This window comes from Carettochelys insculpta, chromosome 5 (assembly GCF_033958435.1).
Source record: "Carettochelys insculpta isolate YL-2023 chromosome 5, ASM3395843v1, whole genome shotgun sequence".
NCBI lineage: Eukaryota > Metazoa > Chordata > Testudines > Carettochelyidae > Carettochelys > Carettochelys insculpta.
In genome coordinates this window covers 116,743,091-116,770,886 of record NC_134141.1, presented here as the reverse complement: position 1 = coordinate 116,770,886, position 27,796 = coordinate 116,743,091, and the positions used below count along the sequence as shown (strand labels likewise).

The window sequence follows — 27,796 nt, the reverse complement described above, 5'->3', positions numbered from 1 at the left end:
GCTGCTTGAGCTAAATAATGAACTGGGAAGAATAAGATTAATTAATCTCTTATATGGGCCAGCTTCTGAAGGTGTGGGGGATGACACAGACTCACATTCTTGTGGGGTATGAGAGGGGAGGGATAGTCCAGTGATTAGAGCATTAGCCTCATAAATCCAGGGTTGTGAGCTCCATCCTTGAGGGGACCTTTCAGAGATGGAGGTGTAGGCTGGATATCAGTGAAAACTACTTCACAGGAGCAAGTGGTGAAGCACTGGAATGGGTTACCTAGAGAGGTGGTGGAATCTCTATCCTTAGATGTTAAGTCCTGGCTGGGATGATTTAGTTACGATTGATCCTACTTTAAGCAGGGGGCTGGACTTGACCTTCTGAGGTCCCTTCCAGCCCTACGAATATTGAGCCCAGTCCTGCAACTGGATCAGAGCAGGGGAATCGTTGTGGTGCCTGTGGGGCTCTGCAGGGGTCCAAGGGCTTGTCCATGTGAATCTGTAAGCAGAGTTGGGACCCATGTTGATAAAATCACCTTATAATACAAATTATGTTTCTCTTAACCACCTGCTATATACATTGTTTTTAGCAATCAGTTAATACACAATAGGAACAAAATAGGTCACCACACGTCTATGGCAAATTTTGGGGAGGATTTTAACTGGTTTGCTTTAAGAGAAAAAGTTTTTAAAACAGAGTAACTAAATGGAATGGCAACACCTTGGCAGAATGGTTTTTGTCTGTTAGGCTCCCTAGCAATTCTACTACAGGGAATTACAATTTACACACATGCAACTGTATGAATATTGAGGACTGGGTTCACTCGTACACACTGGCTGCTTTGCAATGCCAGCAACAGTGCAAAGTACCAGCAGTGGCCAGAAGAACTCAGCCCCTGTTATATATCCTAAGCCCCCACCCCCACCCCATTCATACATAGAGATCTACATTGATGGGAGTTCACCCCTCCAGAGTCATTTTCTTGTGTGTTGGTACCTGGTGCCTGTGTCACTGCCACTCTTCACTGCTCCATCATCCATGAAATTAAAGGTCCTGGTCCAATTTGCCAATTCCTCTCCACTCTGCCAGCTAAACTGCAGTCCTCTAATAAGAAAATGAGGCAGTTGATATTTCATGTCATGCATTCGATTCGTTCTTTCAGCATCTGTTCTGTTGTTCTTTTCTTGATTAATGCACACGAGACATTCACCGAAAAGGGGGTAGGGGATTAAATTAAAAAATTAAAATGCCAAGCGCCATGACTTGTTTTATTATTAATAGTTATGGCTTGAGCTTTCACTTTGCTCAGTCTGATTTTGCTACGTACAAAACAAAACCCTGGGGAATTAAAAGGCCAAATTGTCAAAGGTACACATCTGTGAGGTGCAGGCAAAATAAGCATAGATGGACCAAGTAGATAATTTCATATAGAGGCAGGTGCATGTGAAACCACATGATTACACAGGCCAGGAGTTTTGAAGGTTGCCTCAGTTTGGAGTAACAGGTTTAACGCTGAGGGAATTTAGATGTGGTCTCTGATTTATGGGACCTGCCGGAGAAAGGTTTGAGAATCCCTTCTCTGTCATTATTTGTGACATCTGACTGGTTGCCTAAGTCACATGGTATTGTTCTTATTCCCTAATGGGAGAACTGAAGAGTTATAAATAAATACATGTCCTGCCTGCAGCCAGTGATGCGAACTCTCATCATGGCATTTGGCAGTTTTCATAAAGCCCCAGCTCTAGGAACCATGTATGTATGTGAGAATTTCACTTTTCATTATAAAAATGTTCCTGGCCCTCATTGTTCTGGAGGAAAGCTCAAGAATGTGCCCCCAAAAGGTTCAAAAGCCACAGCCCAAGAAAAAAGAACCATCATATTATTTAAAAAAATCATTTTTAAGCCAACTCTATGACTTGGGGGGCCTCACTCATGATTCTTGAACACTTGAAGGTGACCATATTGTTTTCCCAATGAAAGTTATTTACCAGCATGGGCTAGCAGCGGAGTCTGGAAGCTGAACTGTGTTGCAGTGAGGGAACAGGCTGTTCTGCTGTTTTATCAGGAAACTAAGGGCATTTATTTAGGTGGGGATAGCTGTTTTGCAATAAGATGGACTAGGTGATCCTAACCCCCAGAGATTCTGAGAGGCTGAGGGGTTTGGGCTTATTTAGTCTGCAGAAGAGAAGAGTGAGGGGAATTTGACTGTAGCCTTCAGCTACCTGAAGAGGGGGTTCCAAAGAGGATGGAACCAGGCTATTCTCAGTGGTAGCAGATGGCAGAACAAGGAGCAATGGTCTCAGGGTACAGTATGGATGTTCAAGTTCAGGTATCAGGAAAAAATATTTCACTAGGAAGCACTAGAATGAGTTCCTGAGGGAGGTGGTGGAATTTACATCCTCAGAGGTTTTGAAGTTCAGGCTTGGTCCTGCTTTGAGCAAGAGGTTGGACCTAGATGACCTTCTGAGGTCTCTTCCAACCCTAATCTTCTATGATCTTCTAATTCTGGGCTTGAAATCTGTGAATCTGTATGGTAGCAATTTACTTGTTCCAGATGGTGAAAATCCGGAACAAAAACTCTCTGCATTGCTATAGGTATTTTAAGACACTAATAAATCCCAATCCACTCACTGGCATTAATTTCTGCTGAATGCCTACTATGCCATATTAGCAGTAGTTCACAGATTGATGAATATCCCTCAGTGAATAGCCACTGCTCTTGTCTACCACAAATACCCATGCTCTGCAGCCAATACAGGTATTGTTAAAGATTACTTAGATATGTTAGAGGTCTTCAAGCCACTATGGCCTGATGAAAAGCATCCTAGAATACTCAAGGAGCTTACTGAGGAGATATCTGAGCCATTAGCTATTATTTCTGAAAAGTCATGGAAGACAGGAGAGAATGGACTGGAAAAGGTCAAATATAGTACCCATCTATAAAAAGGGAAATCAGGACAACCCAGGGAATTACATTCAGCTTAACTTCTGTTAGCTGTCTTTGATAACGTAACAAGCCTTGTGGATGGGGGAGAACCAGTAATTACAGTATATTTAGACTTAGTAAGGCTTTCGATATGGTCTCAGATGACCTTCTCATTTGCAAACTAGGGAAATGCAGCGTAGATGGAGCTCTTGTGAGGTGGGTGCACAACTGGTTGTATAACTGTTCCCAGAGAATAATTATAAATAGTTCACAGTTAGGCTGGAAGGGCATAATGAGTGCAGTTCTGCAGGGATCAAATCTGGGTCTGCTTCTGTTCAATATCTTCATCAGTGATTTAGATAATGGCATAGAGAGCACACTTATAAAAAGTTTGCCAATGGAGAAATGATCTGAGGTAGATAGGATGAAATTCAACAAGGACAAAATGTAAGGAACAATGAGATGCATATACCAAATGGGAAATTACTATCTAGGAAGGAGTACTGTAGAAAGGGATCTAGGAGTCACAGTGGACCACAAGCTAAATATGAATCAACAATGTAATAATATTGGGGAAAAATACCCCTGCTAATTCTTGGATGCATTAGCAGGAGCATTGTATGCAAGACATGATAGATAATTCTTCCATTCTACTCTGTGCTGATTAGGCCTCGACTGGAGTATTGTGTCCATGTTTCAGGAAAGAAAGTCCAGAGAAGAGCAAGAAAAATGATTAAAGGTCTAGAAAACAAGACCTATGAGGGAAGATTGAAGGAATTTGGTTTATTTAGCGTAGAAAAAAAGGAGACAGAGCGGGACATGGTAACAGTTTTCAAGTATCTAAAAGACTGTTAGAAGGAGGAGGGAGAAAATAATTCTCCTTCACATCTGAAGATCAGATAAGAAGCAATGGGCTTAAATCACACCAAGGAAGGTTTAGATTGGGCAATAAGCAAAATCTCCTAATTGTCAGAGTGGGTAAGAACTGGAAATTGCCCAGGGAGGTTGTGGGATCTCCATCACTGGAGATTTTTAAGAGCAAGTTAGATGAACAGCTGTCGGGCTGGTCTAGATGGTTCTTCTTCCTGCCGTTAGTGCAGGGAACTGAACTCAGTGATCTCTTGACCTTCCTTCCAGTCCTATAATTCTATGAACAGTCATTCCCCCAATATCTGTGTAAACAAAAGTCCATTTGTACAAATAGCAAATAAGGATGGCAACAAACATGGTCAAACCAAACAGCCAAGTGGAGTTCAGAGAAATGTTCACAAGTCTTCTTGCAGCATTTGGCCAGGTCAACCCTTTTATTTCTTTGCATGCAACAAAGTGTTTTTGCTACATGTACCATCCACAGCCCAACACAAGCCTGGGACCTCAGTGCAGGAGCCTCTACAGTTTGAGCTAAAAGCCAGCTCTGCTCAGCTAAGGCTGTAGAGGAGACTCATTCTTTCTCCTTGTAAGTAGTCTAAGGGCCTTTTCTTGGGACAGTGAACCACACCCAGTAGGTCTGTAGGCTACATACCTATTAGCAGGTCTTGTTTTAGTGGTTCCTATTCATAGGTTAGTGTGGCAAAGTAATCTCCTCCTACCAGCCTTTATTAGGAGCCTCTTATAGGACACATCCTCACGGGCACAGCTCACTCCCCATCTATCTATTGTATGCACTAGCCCACAGTGGAGCCTGGGCTGTCTCATTAGCCACCCTCCAGTCACTCAGGGCAGAAGACTATTTAACTGCACTTGGGATGGAAGAATTCCAAGCACTGTTACAGGCTGGGGACTGACGGACAAAGTAGCAGTGCAGCGGAAAAGGACCTAGGGATTACAGTGGATGGGAGGCTGGATGGGAGTCAGCCGCGTGCCCTTGTAACCAAGAAGGCGAATCGCATATTGGGGTGCATTAGGAGGAGCATTTCCAGCAGATCTAGAGAAGTTATTATTCCCCTCTGCTCAGCACTGGTGAGGCCACATCTGAGTACTGCATCCAATTCTGTCCACCCCCCCAGTACAGAGAGAATATAGATGCATTTGAGAGGGTCCTGTGGAAGGCAACAAAAATTATTAGGGGGCTGGAGCACATGACCTATAAGGAGAGGATGAGGGATTTGGGATGATTTAGTTTGCAGAAGAGAAGAGTGAGGTGCAGTTTAATACTAACCTTCAACTTCCTGAAGGGGGGCTCTGAAGAGGAGGGAGGGAGGGAGGCCATTCTCAGTAGTGATGGATGGCAAAACAAAGAGCAATGATCTCAAGTTACAGAAGCTGAGGTGTAGGTTGGATATTAGGAAAAGCTGTTTCACCAGAAGGGTGGTGAAGCACTGGAATGCGTTGCCTAGAGAGGGGGTGGACTCTCCATTGCTAGTGGTTTTTAAGTCCCGGCTCAACAAAGTCCTGGCTGGGATGATTTAGTTGGAGTTGATCCTGCTTTAGGCAGGGGGCTGGAGTAGATGACCTCCTGAGGTCCCTTCTAGCCCTAGGATTCTATGATTCTAACAGACAGGTTACAATCTACAGTTAGTTGTGCAATTTCATATTTGATTTCTTTCCGAACTCTGGAGCGAATGCCATTGGCTCATGGTGACTTATTACCGTCTTATGAGGAAGGCAATCATTGTTTGCTCTTCCCTCATTGAATTCCCATAAGGCAGGTAACCTTTGTCTGATTACACCACTCCATGTGGAACAGTTCAGCAGACTAAGACGCTGGTTAATATCAGATGACTAGGTCATCTGACTCTGTAGCGGTACTTTGACTATGAGCCTGAAGCAGTGTAGTGCGTCCACAGGAAGTCAGCACGTTGTGGTCAGGATCCCCGCTGGCGCAGCAGCAAATCCCAGCTGCCACCATTAGGACCCTGGGCAGGGCACAGTGGAGTGGGTGGGCCTGTGCTCCGTGGGATGGCAGTCTTCCCCCTCAAGACTAAGGAGCCAGCACTTGCCTGCCATCCACTACAGCCAGGATGCCTGAATCTCTTGCTACTCAGCCTGGACAGAGGACCACATCTCAGACCTCTGATGCCCTGCCCTGACTGAAGGTCAGCAAACTCTGCACCTGTTTGCTGCTGAAGCCTGACCACAGGCGCAGGACACAGACTCACTGCTGCACCCGGCCTGAGGCCTGGGCTACCTAAGTACTTCCCTTCTCCACCCTGAATACAGGCAAAAGCTGTAGATTCTTGCTGTGCCTCTAATTCCCCATCACAGGGGATGCCCCAAGACATAGTGAGGTGGACTGACCTCCCACAGACCTGGTGTGGGAGGAACCCCATTGCTGAACCACTACATAGCCTAATTTGTAATTGGAGCAGAGAATCAGTTACAGTAAACCCTTGAGATATGCGCAATCAAGTTGCTCGTGTCTCACATTAATGTGACTGCCATCCCTGACAGGAGCAGGAAACTGCTCCTGTCAGGGGCAGCAGCCTGACTCTTGCTGCCCCTGAGAGGAGCAGTTTCCTGTCGGGGGGCAGCCATGAGTCAGGCTGCTGTCCCTGACAGGAGCGGTTTCCCAGTCTCCAGAGTGGTGGGAAGCTGAGAACCAGGTGGCAGCCTGGCTCCTGTCTCCCCTCCATTTGCTGAGCTGGGAAACTGAGCAGGGCAGCAGCCCTGGTTAGTTTTCTGGCTTCAAGGAGCAGAGGGGAGCCAGGAGCCAGGCTGCCCCTACTTCCCAGCTTCCCTCCACTGGCAGGAGCCAGGAAACTAAGAAAGGCTGCTGCCTTGCTCAGTTTCACAGCTTTACAAGTGGAGGAGAGCCAGAAGCCAGGCTGCTGCTTGATTCCCAGCTCTCTGCCACCTGTGGGACCTGGGAAACTGACTAGCTGGTCAGTTTCTGGGCCCTGCAACCAGCAAGGAGAAGGGAACCAGGCTGCCCCCTGGTTCCCAGCTCTCTACCACTCTGGGAGCCAGGAAACAGACCAGTCCTGCTGGGCTGGTCAGTTTCCAGGCTCCTGCAAGCCCAGGGGAGCTGGGAACCAGGCGGCAACCTGGTTCCCTTCTCCCCTCGACTTGCACGAAAATTTGAGTTACATGTGGGTTGCAAAAACCAACCCCCCACCTAACTCGAGGGTTTACTATATTCAAAAATAGCCTCCCAAGGTATGTCTGCACTTTTTTGTGGCCGTAAATGATGGATTTATGAACATAAAATACCATTTCCCTCCTTAAATGATCGTATTTTCCCATTACGTGATGTTGGCCATGACAATAAAAATCTTGAACAACTAACATAATGGTAATTAAAATCTTAGTTACCGTATAAATGCCATATCTTTCCCTTGATCTTTGTGAAAAATCTCCTCTTGATATAAGTGGCAGTTCTACTGTGGCTGGAAGGAAGTGCATTATCCTAACTTAGATGCCAATTCACAGGCGATAATTAACCATGGAGTTTGATGCTCTTGACAGAATGAGTTTTACAAACTAGCACTAGGAACTACTCACAAGTCAGTTCCCTTAAACAAAGAAGACTTGAAGTTTTCAGATCAGTAAATGTCAATAGCAATGTTTTGGCCTTAATCAGTAGCTACAGGGACTGAGCCAGTGCGTGGTTGAATGAACATGGAAGTAATGTGAAAATAATGGGAAAACAGAAAATTAACCAGGCTGTATAACTCTGGAGGGTCTATTAAGAGCAGTGTCAGAAAGCAGGAGAGAGCCTTGCAAAACTCCAAACAAGAAACAACTATTGTCTGAACTGGGGAGGGGAGATCAAATAATTATGGATTTACGAAATATGCAGTAAGCAAGCCCAAGCAAGTGAGTGAATGAACTCAGAGAAGGAGTTTAGGATCCATATTATTATCTCCTCAGATTACAGAGGTTCCATCTCAGGGCTGCTCTAAAGATACAGTGTGGATACAAGATATGCAGATAAAGTTCAGTTCAAATGGGAGAGATGATTCTGAAGGACCTCACCTACTCTCTGATGGTCCCATTTCTGCCCTAAACAGAAGGATGGTACTGGTCATTCAAGAAGCTCTTGTAGAAGGATCTTCCCAGTACTGATCACCATCTAAATAACTAACTAACTACCTCTGTGTCATTGGACTGTCACAGGGCAAATCAGAGCAAATAAAGAAAGAACTGTTTGACTATCCAAAAGCTCAGCATTCACTGCCAATGAGATCTAAATAGCAGTGAAGGTTCCATGCAAACTAGCTATGGAGAGACTTGTATGCCACAACATAACTCTAGGAAAATAAGGAAATGTTGTTGGGGAGGGCAGGTTTTGAACTTCCTATGCAGAACATCCTCCCAAGCCACAATTGTAAGAACTACAGACAAATCCCATGTTGCAGTGCATTCACACAGTCCCAAATCCACAGAGATCTCATATAGGCTACGTCTACACGTGCACGCTACATCGAAATAGCTTATTTCGATGTAGCGACTTCGAAATAGTCTATTTTGATGAATAACATCTACACGTCCTCGAGGGCTGGCAACGTCGACGTTCAACATCGACGTTGGGCAGCACCACATCGAAATAGGCGCTGCGAGGGAGCGTCTGCACGCCAAAGTAGCACACATCGAAATAAGGGTGCCAGGAACAGCTGCAGACAGGGTCACAGGGCGGACTCAACAGCAAGCCACTCCCTTAAAGGGCCCCTCCCTGACACAGTTGCACTAAACAACACAAGATCCACAGAGCCGACAACTGGTTGCAGACCCTGTGCATGCAGCATGGATCCCCAGCTGCAGCAGCAGCAGCCAGAAGCCCTGGGCTAAGGGCTGCTGCACACGGTGACCATAGAGCCCCGCAGGGGCTGGAGAGAGAGCATCTCTCAACCCCTCAGCTGATGGCTGCCATGGCGGACCCCGCTATTTCGATGTTGCGGGACACGGATCGTCTACACGTGCCCTACTTCGACGTTCAACTTCGAAGTAGGGCACTATTCCCATCCTCTCATGGGGTTAGCGACTTCGACGTCTCGCCACCTAAAGTCGATTTCAACTTCGAAATAGCGCCCAACACGTGTAGCCGTGACGGGCGCTATTTCGAAGTTGGCGCTGCTACTTCGAAGTAGCGTGCACGTGTAGACATGGCCATAGAGGTCTAGCCCCCTACTCCTACACAATTTGAGCCAAAGCAATAGGCTATTTTCCACCCTCCATGCATAAATGCAGGGGGTGTGATCTATCCCTACCACCAGAAAAATAAACCAAGCTCTCGGTGGCCCAAGGTTTTCAGCTGTGTCTGAAAGACATTGGCCACAGTCACCTTTGTTGTTATGAAATTGCCATCAGACCTAAAGTGGCCAAGCAGAATAGATACAGCTTAACTTTTACTATTTCATCTGTAAGGAATAATTAGGATGAAAGCACAACTTGAAACACGAAAATGTAAGGTAAGGCCAGTGACTGTCAAGGCAGAACATTACAGAGGGATGCGGGAAAGGCTGAATGAACTGGAATGGTTTAAAGCAGCAGGGGGCATGGACTTTGGGGAAATGGGAAACTGAGTCCACAGTATGCCTAATGGTTCTATGGGCTGTGGAGCAATAAAACAGGCAACACAATAAGCCATCAAGGGCAAAAATTGAGTCACGTTTGAAGTAAAAATTGCAAAACTTGACACGGAATTTCAGACTGGCCAGCTGCCTCACTGGCATTAGACCACTGTAACGATGAGCAGGAAATAAAGTCAGTTCAAGAAGCAACGGAAAATGTCTGTGCAAAGAGAGTATCTGTAACTGTGACCAGAGACCAGTGATTACTGATTCCTCTCGTGACAGGAGCATTAACTTTAGGTCCAGTTCCTAATCACTTAACCTGAGTAAGGGTGAGAAAGGTTAATATGCCTGTTGCACAGTGATTACTACTCCAACGGTCTGTGAGGCCCAGATCTTCAAAGCAATTGAGCTCCCTAACTTGAATCAATTTCAGTTAGGATCAGGGCCTACATGCCCTCATGGTCTTGTCCATTCCTGGCTTTTGGAAATCATGGGTGCCCCGAAATTAAGAAACTAGCTTCAAGAGCAAGAGATTTTTGAGACAAATAGAGGTGAGCAACTTGTATCTGAGCCCAGCATCCACGTTTTCAAACTTTTCCCTGGCACTATGAGAACCAGCATGTCCCTTTTCTCAATGTAAGCTGAGACTTCTGCCTGATCGCATGATGCCAAAGGGCTGGGCTTTGAGAAAATGCCCAACACAGTGAGACTCATGGAAAAAGAAACACAAAAATCAGTAGTTCTGGCTAACTGGCTAACCGTGGCAACCTCACACATACAAACATGAACATGCAGTAAATGGAGGAGGTGAGCTTAGGGACAGAAGACTGGGTGGGAGCTAGAGAGGAGAATGTGAGGAGCAATGGAGCCTGAAGGGGGCAGAGAGAGACCAATGCTAAGAAAACAGGCTGGAGAGGGGTCAAATGGTAGCAGCCTTACCGCAAGTATCAGGACAGGGTCAGTGGATCCTGCACTTTTGCAAATGCAGTTAAGATTGACTTTCGACCCTCGCCACATGCCCAGGGGGCAGACAACTTTCACCTAACAGCTCAAAATAGAGCAAACAAGATAAAATGTTATTTTTAGGTCACTTTCATGACATTAGCCAATGGTTTTTGAATGTTTGGGGTTTACAATATGGCACCACCAGTCTGTCGTTAGTTACAATGATGAGAGACTCCATGAGACTCCATCTCACTTCAGCCAGGTTTGCATGCAGGCAACAGAGAGCGGGCAGACTTTGTCCTGTATTTATAAGGCCCTTCATTTTCAGTTTTTACTCATTTTTACCAAAGTGTCCCAAGTCTCACAAAAGCCACTATTTGATGTTTAAAGATTTTGAAGTTTGAGTCCCTCGAAATACTGATTATGTTGAGAAAACCCACTCCATTACACTAGGTAGATGTGTTTAGGCTAGTAATTCATTAATAAATTAATTAATAATCAATTAATCTAAGAGCCTGTTTACTTTGGCAGGGCGCTGGTTGGGGAACCTTTAATCCAGTGGTGTTCAGTAGGAATTCAAAGATCGCCACACTGGTGGTTGTCATCTTTCCACATTCACCACAACACCCCCACCCCCGACATGCTAACTGAATGCCCTCCCCCCCGAGCCAGGCCTCCCAGCACCTCCCTGCACCCCCCATTCTAAATAAATGCCCTCCCCCCCCCCAGAAGTCCTCTGTTGACAAAAGTGTCTACACAGCACTTCTGTCGACAGTACTCTCTAGTGTCGACACAGCCTTAGTGTAGATGTTTACAGAGCCGAGTCTGCCAAAGCAGCCTGGCATCAACCTAACTCTGTAGCACAGACCAGGGCCAAGTGTAAATGCAAGGCTGTCTGTTAGTGTAAGCAGACAAGGCCTCTTGATGGAAGAGGCAGCAAAGAGGGCAGATGCCCTGGGGCCCTGTGATTTAAAAGGGCTTGGGGCTCACAACAGTCACCACCACTGGGTACCACAGCTGTGGCAATGGCCAGAGCTCTGCCCCTTTTAAATCACTGCCAGAGCCCCTAAGGACATAATCCGGGCAGCACAGAAGGGCTGGTGGGGGGAAGGCCAGCCCCCCTCCTGCCTCTTCCACACAGGAAGACCCTTTCCCAGGGGCCTGGCATTTCTGTCTTCAGCCCTGAAGGCAATGTAGCAGCAGATACACATACAGTAATCCCCCAATTTACGTTGCTACTCCTCAGCTTCCCCCAGCTGCAGGAAGTGGGGAGCAGCCACGCAGCCCCAAGTCCTCCCAGCTGGGGGACACACAGCTGCTTGTGGCGCAGTTTCTCCCAGCTTGCCCACCAGGTTTACGAGCATTAATATGAGTTAAGCACAAATCGAAATCGCCCTTCTCGGGGGTTTAACTGTACGTGTGTGTGTGTGTGTACAGGACTCGTGTACAGTGCAGAAAAGAAAGCACAGCATTAAACTGCTTTTACTTTCAATAATCTTACTTTTCTCTATTTGATGCCTTGTTCATGTTCCTATGTCCCCCAGTATGAAAACTGCTCTCTCACCAGAAAGAGGGCCCTTAACTTTTACACCACTTTCCAATGAAATTTTTATAAATAAAAAATTAAAATAAACACCCAGAAATTCCTTAGCAATTTTAAACAATACAAAAACCAAAAATGAAGGGCCTGGCAAATGTATTAAGTCACGTTTTGAAGAGCAGCTACTTGATGGACAAAGGATTGGCCTTGATAACAAGAGCAGAAGCTGTTAACAGAGACAGCGGGGGACTACTGGAGTATCAGAAGGAATAGAAATTGGCTTTAATTTGTTCATTACTGTAGGCAGTGAGCTGAAGACAGTATGAGCATGACTCTGGGTATCAAAATGTGCTGCTGTAACACAGCTGTAGTCAGCAGTGTAAAGAAAAGACCCCAAATGGAAATTACTGCAAGGGTCACAGGTAGGTACTGCGAGTGGTTATGCAGTTCGGCAAGTTGCTGTGTCAGATAAGAAGCTTACCAACAGGCCTGCCAATGGTGATGTGGGAGACAGGAAGGTTAACTGCACAGGGGCCCTGCCCTTTCAAAGGGGCCCAGAACTCCCAGCCCAAACTAATTGTTTTCCAGAATTAATGCTGGGTTTTCCGTGCTAGGCGCAGGCTCTGTGCTTATCCCTGGGGAAGAATTGCCTTTGAGCAGTGCCCCACATGCTGGCGAATTTCCCCAGTTTGCTGGGTGGGTGCTCGAGCTGGTTCTATCCTCTACTGTTCAAAGGAGCCCTTAGATATTGAACCCAGACCTTGCTGCTGCAGCCCCCTTTAAAACCCTGGGCGAGCATCACCCTGCATAGCTTCTGAGGGCTGGGGAGGGTACCAGAGTCATGGTCTGGGTGGCGCTAAGGGCTGACTGCCCTTGGCCCCATCCCTTCTACCTGAGGCTCCGCCCCTACTGAAGGGGTGGAGCTGGGCCTGCCCATACTTTACTCCTGGGCCCAGAATAACTGTCATACCAGCTAGAATAAAGTAAATCAAGAGCCCATAACTACAGTACACTGAGCAGAAGAGGGCTCTGAAGACTGACCTTTGTCCCAGAACAGCCAAGGAGAATTTCTCCATTGACTTCAAAGGGAGGAGGATTGCACCTTAAGGCAGGTACAGCTCTGAAAAAAAAAACACCATTGTCGCTCTGCTTTTATCTCCATTATAAAAGCAAGCCATGACTGAGGAGTCTGAAGAAATGATTCCCACTGAGCCACAAGGGAGCAGGGGTCAGATTTTGGCTTTATGACATTTGCACAGTGAAAATGAAGTTGTGACTGACAAAGGCGCTAAGAATGTTTGCAGATTAACGCGTGACTGAGGAACCTGCAAGGTCTCTCTTTATTTGGTGCATGGAGGAAGAAGCATTATGTAATACATGAATGGAAAAAAAAAAAAGTATGGGGAATGCCCTCAGGAAATGACTTATGAGGAAGTTCTACAGCCCAGCCCCGTTCTAACCTGGTCGACTTTCCTTCTCATACTGTGGTCTTCACTGTGATATTCGGGCACTTAGAACACAGTCATGAGACTGTCCATTGTTTGCACCAGTTACAGTTTACTAACTATTTTTAAATAAGGAATTAATATCCTACTGGCAGAAAATACTGTACTGCTACAGCAGCGAGGCAACTGTTAAAATGGTATTATCGCTTACATTCTATCCCCCTACTTACAGCTACTTAGAACTTCCAAACGGAAAGATACCATTTTTGTAACCAATCATGCAAAATCACTACCACAGGATGATAATTGAAAAGTATTATTGGAAAAAAAAACTCGTTTTATTGTCTAGCAACTTCTCCAAGCAGTTTAGAAGAGGTGTAAGTAGTAGTATCCTACAATGCCAGTGCACTTTCAGCATAAATTGCTTAAGTTTCCTAGGTTTGTTCTCTGCTCAAAAATGTTTTCTTTTCAAGTTGTATAACAATCTATTAGGCTGTTATTCACAGAAATTAGGTCTCCTGAAAACACAAGATTATTTCCTACTTACTATGTTTTCTCCCATGCGTTGCTCAGCCAAGTATTAAAGATCTTCAAATTACTGAATTATTTGAGCATGAATTAATTTTTCCATTTGTCAGAAATTGCTCATATACTTTCTTTCAGCTTTGTTTTGAAACTTCATAGTAATATTTACCCTTTCTTTAGTGCACTGAATCTACAAAGCACTTTACAGATATTACTTAATTCAACACAGACAACTTCCTTCCCCCCGCCCATTGCCCCTCTGCTCTTCTGATTTGCCCACCTTGATAACTATTTTTGGTTCTCTGTGCCTTAAATGTTGAGTCTGTTCTGGTATGGCTATGATCTGAAGAAGTGGGTTTGTCTCACAAAAGCTCATCACCTAATAAATTATTTTGTTAGTCTTCAAAGTGCTACCGGACTGCTTTTTTGTTTTGAACACAAACCAAGTCACTTTGTAATTTTTATGGCATTCTAAATGAAGACAGGTGTTTACAATGCAGCTGAAGATCTAGGGTTTGAAATAATTACAAGAGTGACTGTTTAAAGACAGAATACTGAACATGCATTGCATCGCCATTTCCTTGAATCATGTTATCAGCAGCATAAATCAGCGTAGTTCCATACAATGATGGATCCCTACCTAGCGTAAATTCCTGTCATTTGTTTGAAATCATTGACGGTACTCCAATTTACACTAGTTTTTAATCTGGCCTCTTAATTTTGGAATGGTTTGCATAGGGGCAAAAATCAGACTGGTCACAGTTTTAAAAATTCACAGTGATAGATGGAACAGACAGAAAAGAGGGTGGGCGGGGGGGATCATGCAGCAAGCGTGTGTGAGACCTAAATAGTTTGGATTCAATAGATACATGAGCATCAGTTTTCTATTAGAATTTCCTTCCTCAACTGTTGGACAATTGTAACAGTGTAGCAAAAGGAGGACTGAACTCTAAGGCGTGTCTACTCAGAACTAGTTTTCCTAGAATTTCCCGCCATTATCACACTGGCAGTCCTACCAGAGGTGGAGTAGTTGGTGAAGACCAGCTGTTGGAATTCAGTAGGACACCATGAGCGGCTGCTGGTGTCTGGGATATTCTAGTGCTTTTACTGTGATCACAGGTAGAGTTACAATGTGGAGCCATTTTAAGAAAACGGGCCCACATCCTCTTCTGGTTGATCTGCATCTGACGCGGTGGGTCTTTGCCCACGAAAGCTTATGCTCATACATTTCTGTTAGTCTATAAGGTGCCACAGGACCCCTTGTTGCTTTTGCAGATCCAGACTAACACGGCTACCCCTCTGATGCTTGCCATCCTCTTCTGGTGTGAATCAGTGGAGCTCTGCTGAAGTCAATAAAGGAAACTGTTTTGAACCAGCTAGAGATCTGCCCTGGTATGGTGAGTGAGAATAAGACCTACAGACAGCCACTGTGGAACAGGGGACAACGTGTGGCAGGGTCTGGCTCCCTGCCCCCAGAAAAGGCAGAGTCTCCAGGGAACAAGTGGGGCCAAGGGCAGACAGCCCTTAGTTCCACCCCTCCTCCTCACCAGCAACCACACAGAGCAGCAGAATGACGCTCCTGCAGCATTTCTAAGTGGCCCAGAGCTCCAGGCTGCTGCCTTTAAAATACTGGGGCCCCTGCTGTCAGGCCTGCCTACAGAATCTCTCTCTATACATCCCTATATTGTGCTGACGTGCACATAGCTTGTTAGTGATAATAATGAGTGCAGAGCGAAGGAAGAGTGCACTGTGCAGAGGGCTCCTGTACTGAACAAACTATGAAAAGCAGTGGTTGCTGCAACTGGTATAAACAATTTTAAAGGGGAGCTAAAGAGTTGTGTTCAGAATTATTAAGGAAAGGAGAGGTAATAATAGAGACCCTCATGCTGCCTCTCTATACATCCCTCTTTTGCCCACATCTTGAATACTAAGTGGTTACCCCATCTCAAAACAAAAAAAAATCAACTGAAATTGGGAAAGATAAAGAGTAGGGCTATGGAACAAGTTCTGTATGAGGAGAGATTAGTAAGACTGGGAATTTTCACCCTGGAAAAGAGATGACTAAGGGGGTGGGATATGAATGAGGGCTATAAAATCATGACTGGTGTGGAGGAAGTAAAGAAAAGCATTATTTACTCCCTCTCATAACATAAGAGCCAGGGGTCACCAAATGAAATGACTAGGCAACAGGTTTAAAATAAACAAAGGGGAGTGCTTCTTTTCACGTAACACACAGTCAACCTGTGGGACTCCTTGACAGAGGATGTTGTGAAGGTCAACACTATAACAGGGTTCAAAAAAGAACTAGCTAACTTAACGGAGGATAGGGCCATCAATGGGTATTAGCCCAGAGCGGGAGGAATGGTACCCCTAGCCTCTACCAGAAGCTGGAAAATGGGTGATGCTCGGTGATTACCTGTTTTGTTCACTCCCTCTGGGGTACCTGGCACTGGTGACTGTCAGAAGACAGGATACTGGGTTAGATGGACCTTTGATCTGACACAGTATGGCTGTTCCTATGTGTGTCTGTGCTTTCACTGCCACCATGACTCAGCTGCAGCTGCATTGCTCTAGCATTTTAGTGTAGACGCACTATAGCGATGGGGGGTATCTTCCATCACTGGCGTAGTAATTCGCATCCCAGAAAGGCAGTAGCTCTGTCGCTGGAAGAATTCTTCCATCAGTTTAGCCCTGGTTACACTGAGGGTTAGGTTGACTTACCTACTGCACTCAGAGGTGTGGATTTTTCATACCTCTGACCTACACAGCTGGGTCCACCTCACATTTTAGGGGAGACTTGTCCTTCAGAAACAAACATTCAGTGGAACAGAACTACTTAGCGTATCCAGTCAACCCTCGAGTTACGTGGGGGTTGTGTTCCTGAAACCGCCGGGTAACTCAAATTTTCATGCAAGTTGGGAAGAAGATGGGCTGCTGCTTGGTTCCCAACTCTCCTCCACTTGTGGGCCTGGGAAACTGACCAGTTCACCAGGGCTGCTTTTCCTTGCCTCTCCCCAGCGGGCAGCTAGGCAAGCTAAAAGCTGTCAGCTTGACAGCTGCGCGGCTCAGGGAAGGCAGGGGGAAGGGGATCTTAGCTTGCCAGTGGCATGGCAGTCAGGCTCACAGCCGTGTGGCTGGGAGAAGGCAGGCAGAAGGGCTGCAGAGCAGCATCAGGTTGTGCTTAACTCTCGTAAAAGAAAGTTACGCGCAACTTGAAGCCGCGTATGTCGAAGGTTTTCTGTTGTGAGAAACTGTCCAGGGTTTGAGGCTTTGTCATCTTCTTCTGCAATCTCCAATGTCTTTCTGCTCCCAAGAAAACCCAGACCAACAGCAAAACTTTGTTTCACAGGCCAGCAGGTAATTTGCACGATGTCAGTGATGTAGAACGTTAGCTGGTGGTATTTCATTTCACCGGGAAAATAATTCCTTTCTGACAGGGAACTTTCTCTAGTGGACAGAGCACAGGACTGAGAGTCAGGGGATCTGTTGCATCGTCCAGCAACTTCAATCAAGTCAATCCATTTCTCTGTGTTCCACTTCCCCAGTTTGCCAGATGCTGGTAACTCCTTCATGCAGGTGTCGTGAAGGGTCAGTAACTGATGTCTGAGTTGCAGTCCTTGAATGCAAGATGCTAGACACACATCAGTGATGGTGTAATCTTATGTTTTCAGAGTGTGATTTTTCTGAAAGACTGGGTGCGGAATTTGCGTGTAGATGAGATTCTAGGCTAACTTAAAATACAGAAAGCATTTAAAAACTGGAGCATACACTCTGACAGGAAGACTGTTCTCCTTCACCATATGGTGGTTTGCGGGTTGTTACATGCGTTTCTAGCAAAAGCCTCAGTGGAAAACTTCCCTTAAGTTCTTTAAACATTATTCTGGTAACTTGCATGCAGTTCAGAGGGGCCAGATTCACTCCTGCATTTGACCCCCACTCAGAGAGAGTCAGGACATTTGAGGGCTGGCATCTGATGGACTCTATGATCTCTATGCCATGGGCTAAGGGATGGCAACAGGTGGACCGTTCCCCACATTCTGCCCGCCACTTAACCAGCGGACTCCAACCTCTCCACACTGCTTGGACCTCACAAAGGGCCCAGACCCCAGCTGAGAATCTAACTCACAATAAAAACACCCAGTGCTGAAGCAGCAGCATGCAGAGCGAGCTGTTGTTCTGGATATATGTAAAAATCCCCAGGATTTAACCTACTTCAGCAGCTCTGGGGAAGGACATTTTTAATCATATCGCATAAACCCTGCAATGAAAATAATTACTCCAGAGATCAGTATTAAAGAAGCCTAATTGTGTCCAACTTTACCACCCTGTCACTAGGATTTTTCACAGCCACTAAAGCCCACCCTTTCCTGCTGTCAGATCCCCTCTGGTCTGAAATTTTCCAACATTTAGTTAGACTTTAACCTGTTCATGAAAGATACGCAGCTGAAGCTTCCTTGCCTTATTAGTGCAAGCAGCTCCATTTCCTTCAGTGGAAATACTTTAGGGACTACAGTGAGCAGGATTTGGCCTTCAAACATTCTGGTAATGATGTAAAAATGGGGGGGGGAGCAAGAAGGGGCTATTACGCAGTGTCTGTCTGTATTCGGTGTCTATGGCTGTGACGCACAGGAGCTTTTCCATCAATATCAGTGGTCGCGGAATGAGGCCTGGAAGCTGACCTCACATGCCATTCTTCTCCTGGACATTCTCCCAGAGTTCTCTTCCTTCCTGTCACCCTCTCTGAGCCAAAGCCCACAGTTCTTGTTCAAGCAAAACCTTCCGCTGCCTGGCCCAAGTACGGGGAGCCAGAGCCAGCTGCTTGATTTTAATCCAGGCACCTGTTTTCCTGCTCCCACCTCCTGTTTATGTTACTAGAATTTCAGCATCTGTGGAAGGGAGGGGGCCCTCCCTGGCATAAGCCTGGACTGTCTCTTGCATCTCTGTAAGTGGAGAGGACCTCTCACTGAGTTTCTCCAAGGTTGTGTGGCTTCTCTCCTCACCAAGTCCCTCCACTGCTGCTCCATGGGGAAGGGGCTTTGGAGCAGGCCCGTGGGTGGAGCACAGAACTGGCTATGCTCCACCTGTAGGTCCAGGCAGGAATTAATACAGCTGGGAGCTGAGTTAACTTTCTCTCTCTCCCTCTGCACATGCTACCATGCTTCTACCAGGGAACTCGGTAGCCGCATGCCAGCATCAGTGCGGCAGCATGAATACACCATTCAGGAAGCCTCTTGCCTCCACACGTCTGGTGGGTAGAATGTCTTCCATGAAAGCCCTGAGATCCAGAGCATCCCTAACATCTCTGTGGGGCCTTTTACTAGAGGCTCATGTACCGAGTTCCAGAGGTCCCAGGTTCAAGCCTGTAGGCAGTTACAGCAGCCTCACAAGAGGACTACTCCTCCCTGTGAAATAGAGCTTTTGAGGAACTCAGGGTATGGCTACACTGCAGGCTCTCTGGTGACAGTGTGCTGGGTAAGCCTTGCTATGCAAGCAGTGAAAGGCTCTGGTGGTGGGGAGGCAGCGGGGGAAAGCTCCGGCAGCACCCGACTGCCTGAATCTTTCACCGCAGCATGGAAAGGCTCCAGCAGTGGGGAAGCAGGAGGACATTAGAGGTGGGGGCACCACCTGGGCACATAGAGAGCTGTGCAGGGTACATGCTCTAAGGTTCTGGTGTGTCTTTATTAGCTTCGGCAGAGCCCCACCTTCCACTCTGCTACATCCATCCATGCTATGTAGGGTTGCCAACTGTCCAATCACACAAACCCAAACACCCTCGCTCTGGCCCCTTCCATCCTGCTACAAGGCCCTGCCCCACCTTCTCCCTGAGGCCGCACCCTGCTCAGTCCATATCCCCTCCCTCCATCACTTACTATCCCCCCACCCCACCCTCACTCACTTTGACCAGCTGTGGCAGGGTGCTGGCATGTGGGAAGGGGTGCAGGTTCTGGGAGGAGCTTGGGTGAGGCAGGAATGGGGCAAAGGGCTGGTGTGAGGGGTGTGGGAGGGCTGCAGCCTGGCAGTGCTTACTGCGTCTGGCTTCTGGTTGGCAATGCAGCAGGGCTAAGACGGGCTCCCTGTCTGCCCTCGTCATGTGCCACTCACGGAACTGGCCAGCATATCCTGTGGCCCCTAGTGGGGTGGGGTGGGGTATGGTTCTGCACATTGCCCCTCCCTGCAGGCACTGCCCCGGAGCTCCCATTGATTGACGTTCCCTGTTCCTGGCCAGCTGGAGCTGTGGAGCCAACACTCAGGGTGGAGGCAGTCCACAGAGACCCCTGTCACCCCCATCTAGGGACTGCAGGAGTGTGATGGCTGCTTCCCGGAGCAGTATGGAGCACAGGTAGGCAGGAAGCCTACCACAGGCCTGCTGTGTCACCGGACTTTTAATAGCCAAAAAGTCACCTAGATTGGCCATCATAGCCGCTGGGAGATCGAGCTCAATTACAGGAGTCTTCTGTACCCTTAGTCAGTCCAGTGCCCCCAAACCCTTCCTGCCTTGCAGGCCCTTTCCTGTGTTCTCCAGCACCTTGCCAGGATGAGACAACCTGGCCCAACGTTGTATTTATGCGTGAATGCACTGTACATTTACTCAGAGTAATTCAGGTCAATTTCCAGGTTTCCCTGAGCACTCTGGGGACTTTCTTTCTGCCGCCTTGGGAAAAATGCAGGGGGCCTGTTAGTGCTGCACATAGCAAGTCCTAGCACAGGCTAGAGTAAAGCCAACAGCACATTGAACCATAGCGTGAAACTTGGCCTCCTGTTCAGCGAATTGTCCTCAGACTCCTGCTTGGCAGGCAGTACTGTACCTATAAATACCCAACTTCCTCCTATAAAGATAGTTGTAAAAACCTCTAGCTCACAAGTAATATTAGGTGGTGCAAGACAGAGGATCTGAAGGGATCCCACCAACTTTGGATCCTGAGTCATGTTGTAATGGAGGACATGGTCCAAGGGGACTGTAATGAGAGACGCTAAGCTAAGGACACCTGCAATTCTCATTAGTGAGTGGCCCCTTGAGCAAACCATTGGAGAACTGTACTTATACTGACTTGCTGCTGACTGAGAAGAGAAGGCAACTTTTGCCCAAATAGCGTAAACAACTGCCAAGCCACCAGCAAAATTCATTGCAGAACCGCAACAGAATGAGAACAGTGGGGAAATGGCAACCATCATAGTGAGGCTGCAAACAGAAACTAACCTTCCCACTATTATCTACGGGCCTGATCCTGTCGGGTACTAAGTTTCCATTGACTTCAGTTGGAGATAAAGGCCCTCACCTCCCTTAGAATGGTGTCCTAAGTACCTTCTCCCAAACACTGCAAGAAAATGTTTCTTGATTGGTATTGTGCAGACCGATATCATTAAAAACCGAAGAAACCCCAAGAAGCCACAGCTAAGCGTAACATGAATATGCATTAATCTACGCTTACAAAACCTGTGGCATGTAATTGCTTCAGTTTTTGTGATAGCAGCCACCAGAGCAGGACAGACTAAAATATCTCAAGCAGCTTTACTTAGCCAGTTAGCACTTGGAAGTCAAGTTTTTCCCTTCCTTGAAGCCTTTGCATCCCCACTGAAATCAACAGAGGAACCCCATATAAATCAGGACAGAGCTTGACTCACAGAGAGCATTCAGTAAATGAATTTTAGATATACCTTCTTACCAGAACTGGTTTGTTTCAATGTGGTTATTCTTCTACTTTACTCACTCACATTTAGGTGTGATTTTTCCACTGTCCTGCCCTTCTGTGATTGTTTACATCTGCGTGTGAAGAAATTTCTCATTTGGTCAGGTCTAAAATGCACTGGGCATACAAATATGACTACTGGAGAGGCAAGGCAGGGGAGAACCAAGCCAATAATCTCTAACTGCCAGTTACTCTTAAAATTAAAACAAGAACTTCCATAGCAGACACAGATTATTGAAGATCGATTGCCTGAAAGGGCCTAATGGGAATATTTCCCTTTATAAATTAAGCTACTGCAAATATTTTTAGATAGACCTTTTAAGGCTTTGATAAACACTTGCTATTTCCAGCTGGCATTTTGTTGTGACATGAGCAGGAAACATCAAACAAAAGGCACTATTTTCAGGCTGAGAACTGATGTGATCTTTGGGTGTCAACACCCATTCGGTCACACCATCCTGCTCCCAAATTAACACAAGTACTGTCATGGACCAATCAAGTGAACCATTTGTTATTCTGACCACTGGTACTGCTACAATCAGGAGAGTTTCTGGAAATACATTTGCATGTGTTTTACAAAAGCATTAAATTTCTACAATAAAAGTGTTGTCCCACTTCATTTGTTCCAGCCAGTTTTGCCTTGGCACGCACAGGGTGACACAGAGCCATATAGCAGGATATACACAATATAAATAAGAACAAAATTTGCTATATTGGCCCCAACCTTCAGCTAGTATAAACCATTATAAATCCTGCAAAATCAGCAGAACCAGCGATTTACAATCCATGCAATTGATATCTAACCCAGCATTCCCCTTTGTTAATAATCCCAACAAATGTTACAGCTGCCGGTCACATTCTCCCAAACTCTTCCCAGGATATTCATGTTATTATTGTGCAGTTGGATTCCCTCTTGCCCCAGATGTCACAATTCTGTCTGCTCAGCGAGAACTTCTGCTCCTACCCCCTTACCTCTTAAGATAGTTTCTCCCATACAGGATCTGCTGCAGCAAAGTGACCACAGCAAAGGCGCAGATGAAGATGAAGAACAAAGTTCTGTTCCCCAGCAAATCCCTGCTGGATGAGGGGTCACTGTAGCCCATCCTGGTGCAGATGATTCCTTAAGCTTTGTTGGGAAGAATTCAGTTCATTGTTGCGTTCGTGCTCTTTTCACTGGCAGGCAGGGGGAACCTTGGTGGGCTTTTCTGTGAGCAATGCAAGGACAAGGTGTCCCATTGTTCAGCTCTGCTGCCCCCTCCTTGCCCCTTTTGGTGAACTACAGAACCCTGCGCAATAGCCGGTTTCCACGGTCAAGTTTCCAGCAGCAGTGGATGTGGGGGGACAGCTAAAAATCATCCATTCATAGCTCCTTCAAATGGAGCAGTGTGTGCTGTGCGAGAGGCAGTCTGTTCCCGCAGCCTCACTCAGAAACCCGCTGCTAACAATTATCTACTTCAGTCCCGGTTTTATATTCCGGATGGGAGAGGCGGCAAGTAAAACAGAAAACTGCAGCCGGTGGAAAACGCAGAGCTCCCGCAACCTGCTTCGGTCGCACATAGTCATCAGCTCTTCTTCGCTTCTGCTCAGCAATTCCAGCAAAAGGCTCTGGGGGGGAGACGTGACTGGGGTAGCCTATTATCCAGCAAGTATGGAACGATCATGAGGGTTCCATTCAGCCCCCTGCAAAAACAGCAGCAGCAATCCAGTTAGGCAAGCATCAAAAGCTGCATTGTATTTAACAAGAGGAGTGTTTGATCATGCCTTAGATACCGGGAGGTTTGCACACAGCATGCAGCGCCGTTAGTCACCGCTCTGTTTTTCCCGGTTATTCCTCCGGAGTGAGCGTAAGCAAGGTCACCGTGCATCTCTTCAAGGACAGAGCTCGCCGTTCCTGCCGACTGATTTATTACAGGCTTTGGCTCGCCTCACAGCCACAGATGGGGATACCGATGTTCAATGCCATCGGAAAAAACTATTCATTTAAAGGGAGAAATAGTCGCCTGGTTCCTCGACCGTGAACTGGTCTTTTGTTATGGGGTGAAACAGCAAGACCTTGTCTACAGCCATAGGACACTGGTGCCTGCAGGGGGAGAGGGTGCTGGGAGGCCACGCAGAGGGGTATGGGGGCACCCCATTTAGGAATTAAAATTTTGGGGGAGAAGTGCTCCCTCTGATTTTTTCCACCCGTGGGTGTAATAAATTTTGTTATGTGCACCAAGGCATGTGCAGATGTGCACTGCCAACGGAAACACGTGCTCACCGTGTGCAGCTCTGGGCACTCTGCTAAGCATCTGGGCAGCACCTGAATTTCTCTTGGGTTGCCCTCCAAGCACTCAGCTTACAGGGAACATTGGCAGGGGCACAGGGTGGAGGCAGGTGGGGATGCACATCCCAAATGCTGCTGCGAGTCATTCATGTCCCACAGCCACTGTTACCTCGCATTCACCTGTCATTCAGCTTTCTAGATGCAGCTTGTTCCTGCTCACGTTAGAATTAATGGGAATTTTGTCACTGATTTTCAGTGGGCTCAGGAGCAAGCCCTGAATGTTAATAGCTGAAAATAGTGACCTATGAAAGCTTTAACTGCAAAAAACATGGCCCAGTTGAGAGGTTATGTTACCCTCCATAAGACCCGGGGGCAAAATATCTTTGCTGTTTTACAAGGACTTCCCAATTATTTCTCAATCTTTTTTTAATATGAATAGACCTGCAAACAATTAAATCAATGTCCAGAATGGCCTTATTCCAGCTCTCCAAAACAGCATGCTGAGTTGGCACTGAACAGGAGAATGGGTCAAAGCTAGCACAAGGGTTAGGGGGCTGTAAAGGTGGCATAAAGTTATCTGGCTCCTGAATAAAATAGGTAATTTTAAGGCAAGACACAGAGGTACGAAGATATTGTCCCTCAGTCCCACTCAAAGCTGCCGTGTGGGATTCCTAGTGACAGCTGTAGTTATTACAATCTAGTGCCTTTCTACACTGGCAAGTTGTTTGGTAGAATTGGGACAGTGGGGCTCATGTTCCATATCTCCCACTGACCCTACCTAAATATGATCTATTCACAAAACAGAAGAACACCATCTTTGTATCTATTAGAACACCAAATTCACCCCAGGCTATGAGACCACATCTGGTCTTAGAATCACAGAAATTAGAGTGGGAAGAGACCTCTGGATGTCATCTATTCCAAACCCCTGTTCAAAGCAGAACTAACCCCAACTAAATTATCCCAGGCAAGACTTTGTCAAGCCTGTCCTTAAAAATTTCTAAGGGCGGAGATTCCAGCACCTCCTTATATAGCCCATTCCAGTGTTCCACAGCCCTCCTAATGAAATAGATTTTCCTAATATTTAACCTAGACCTCCCCACTGCAACTTGACTACATTGCTTCTTATGCTGTCATCTGCTCCACTGAGAATAGCCTGGCTCCATTCTCTTTGGAACCACCCTTCAAGTGGTTTAAAGACTACTTTCAAATCCCAGCCCACATACATTCTTCTCTGCAGACTAAATAAGACCGATACGTTCAGCCTTCCCTCGTAAGTCATGTGTCCCAGACCTCTAATCATTTTCTGTGCCCTGTGCCGGACTTTCTGTGGTGGCAGCTCACACCTCTCCATCACTACAGGTTCGGCATTCAGAACACAAGGACCAGTTTCCTTAACTTACAATCCTTTAGTGATGCACAAGGCACCATTGTGTCCAATACATCCTCCCACAGCTGTAGTGAAAGACCAGAGGCAGCAAAATGAAATCATAACTGAACTCAGTGAGTACTATAATTATGACGTGTAAACTCTCTGAGGCAAAAAACATCTTTATTCTGAATTGATATAATACTGACCACAATTAGGTCCTGACCATGGCATCTAAGCACTACCATAATACAAATAGATAATTGTATATCTAATCTCTCTCTCTCTCTCTCTCTCTCTCTCTCTCTCTCTCTCTCTCTCTCTCTCTCTCTCTCTCTCAATAAATAAATAAATAAATAAACTAAGCAGATTTTATAATGTACTCACAAGTGTTGGCTCTGTTGTCCTCAGACCATTTTAGCCCTTTAAAACGAATTAGTCACTTACTTTATTCAGAAAAATAAATTACAAGAATTTAGACATTTGTATCTCACGGAGAGGAATGGACATACTGATGGCTGTATAATGAAGTCCCAGCCACAGTGTGATACTATCTGCCAAAGTCTTCACCTACAGAAGCAAATGTGAGCCTTCTAAAGAATTAAGCTCTTGAACACATACAATGAGAGTTATTTTACCCCAAGACCCCGAGTAGTTTCCTTACTTCTAGCTGGAATCTAGCAAGCATGCCGTTCCCGTTAGCAGGAATGAAAGGGAAGCCGTCCCAAGGCCCAGGCTGAGGACCCATGGGACATGATATGGACAGATCAGCCTGTAGAGCTTAGAGGATTGATTCTGAAAGACACAAAAAGAAGTTAGGTGCTCATCTCTCATCGACTTTGACATGGAGCTGAGCGCCAAATGGTTCTTTTGTTTGTCTTAGAAACCTGATTCTCATTGGAGCAAATATTGTTCTGTTACACTGCTGCAAACCTAAAGTAATACTACTAACACCAACCGTACCACAGGACAGAATTTGGACACTGATGTATTTCAAGGGCTAATAGCAATCTCAACACCAACCAGTGGTGTGATACCGTGTGATCCTCTTGGAGTGAGTAGCATTAGAACAAAAATCACCCTATAACATACGGTAGTGCCCCAAACTAGAATATCCATTATTAATTTCTGAGCTAGGCCAGTATTATCTGCAGTAACTCTCTCTCCTCAGCCTCAACATGTGCACCATCACCAAGAAGTTTGGCTTCTGATATTTTTTCCCCTCTGTCTGCCAAATCAGACTGGAAAACATGGCACCCAGGGACATGGTGAACAGAGCTTGAGAAAACATCTAATAAATTGAGATGTTTCCTGTAACAAATATAACCTTGCACTAATACCGTCACTGGCATTATTTGTAAAGGAAAATTATATTCGTTGCCTTCAAACCAGCAATGTATCAAAGAAAATGCAAGAAACTTAAGAACAGCAATACTGTGTCAGACCACAGATTCAACTAGCCCCGTATCCTGTCTTCCAAGAGGGGCCAATGCCAGGTTCCCTAAAGGGAATGAACAGAACAGGTAATCATCTAGTGATCCATTTCCTGTCACTCTTTCCCAGGTCCGGCAAACAAGCTAGGGACAATATCTCTGAAGAAACCCTTCTCTGCAAGAATTAGGCAACACAAAGTCGATAGTCAAATTTTCAAATGTGCCTGCAATGTTTGCTGGAGCAGCCATGTGAGGGGAAAAAAAAATCATCACAGGTGTATGCAAAATTGTTCCCATGGGCATTCTTGTTTCAGAGGCCCTTTGAAAATCTGGCTTTTTATTTGTAATAAAATCTTTTAAATCATCTTTTCAATCTTCCTACTCCTGGGATGAGTCGAATGAGAGATTTTTTACAATTTTCTTTTACACCAGCTTGGAGCAAGCATGTGACACAGAAATAGGATATCAGGTCTGCACCATGGCGTTTCAGTGCTTTGCATCGTGAACTTCACTGGAAATAAAAGCCATGTTGCAGGGGAAGGGGGCTTCTGCTGTAACCTCTAAAGCGTGCTGCACCATGAGCTACCAGTAGCATGGGCTAGCCTAGGTAATGTCTCCCAGCCAAGCAGGCAGGAAGATTCTCTCTTGTCTGTGATATGGATAATATATGAGCCACAGTACTGCAGAATACACTGCACGCTGTTGTAATGTATAACACTTTGAATGTCTATAGCAACTTTTGCCTGACAATCTCCTAGTGCTTTACTAACACAAATAAATAAACTCTAAAGATACCCCAATGAGCTTAGTATGCATTTGATTTCCATTTTACAATCGGTGAAACTGAAGCCCAGAGAAGTTAAGTGACTTGCCCAAGGTCACACAGTGAGTCAGTGGTGGAACTTGGAAAAGAGCCCAGGAGTTCTGACCGTCCAGCCAGTTCACTAATGTTTTCTCCCTCCCATTAAGTTGATGGGCTACCTCATTCTGTGAAGCCCCCAAATTATCTGATGTTACAAACATTGCAGCAAAAGTCACATCCCTTGGAGCTCTTGGTACACAACACTGATGCTCATACTATTAGCCTGCAAGAGGCAGCTTCTGTCTCTTTCACATACTGCTGACCCCTATTGCAATATGTGACATGTTTGCTAAATACTGTCAGGGATAATCCATTGTGAAAAGATTCTTTCAGCTTACATGGTGAAACTCGGTGCC

At 46.0% G+C, this 27,796-nt stretch overlaps 1 protein-coding gene across 1 annotated transcript in view; it reads right to left on the bottom strand.

The window, feature by feature from the left end:
• Positions 1–27,796, bottom strand: part of ST8SIA5 (ST8 alpha-N-acetyl-neuraminide alpha-2,8-sialyltransferase 5) — a 74,143-nt gene that overhangs the window by 30,832 nt on the left and 15,515 nt on the right. The window contains exons 2-3 of the mRNA XM_074994356.1: positions 22,483–23,190; positions 986–1,093 (exon numbers count right to left, since the gene is read on the bottom strand). Of these exons, the coding sequence (XP_074850457.1) occupies positions 986–1,093; positions 22,483–22,613 (239 nt within the window). The 5' untranslated portion in view covers positions 22,614–23,190. The remainder of the gene's footprint in view (positions 1–985; positions 1,094–22,482; positions 23,191–27,796) is intronic.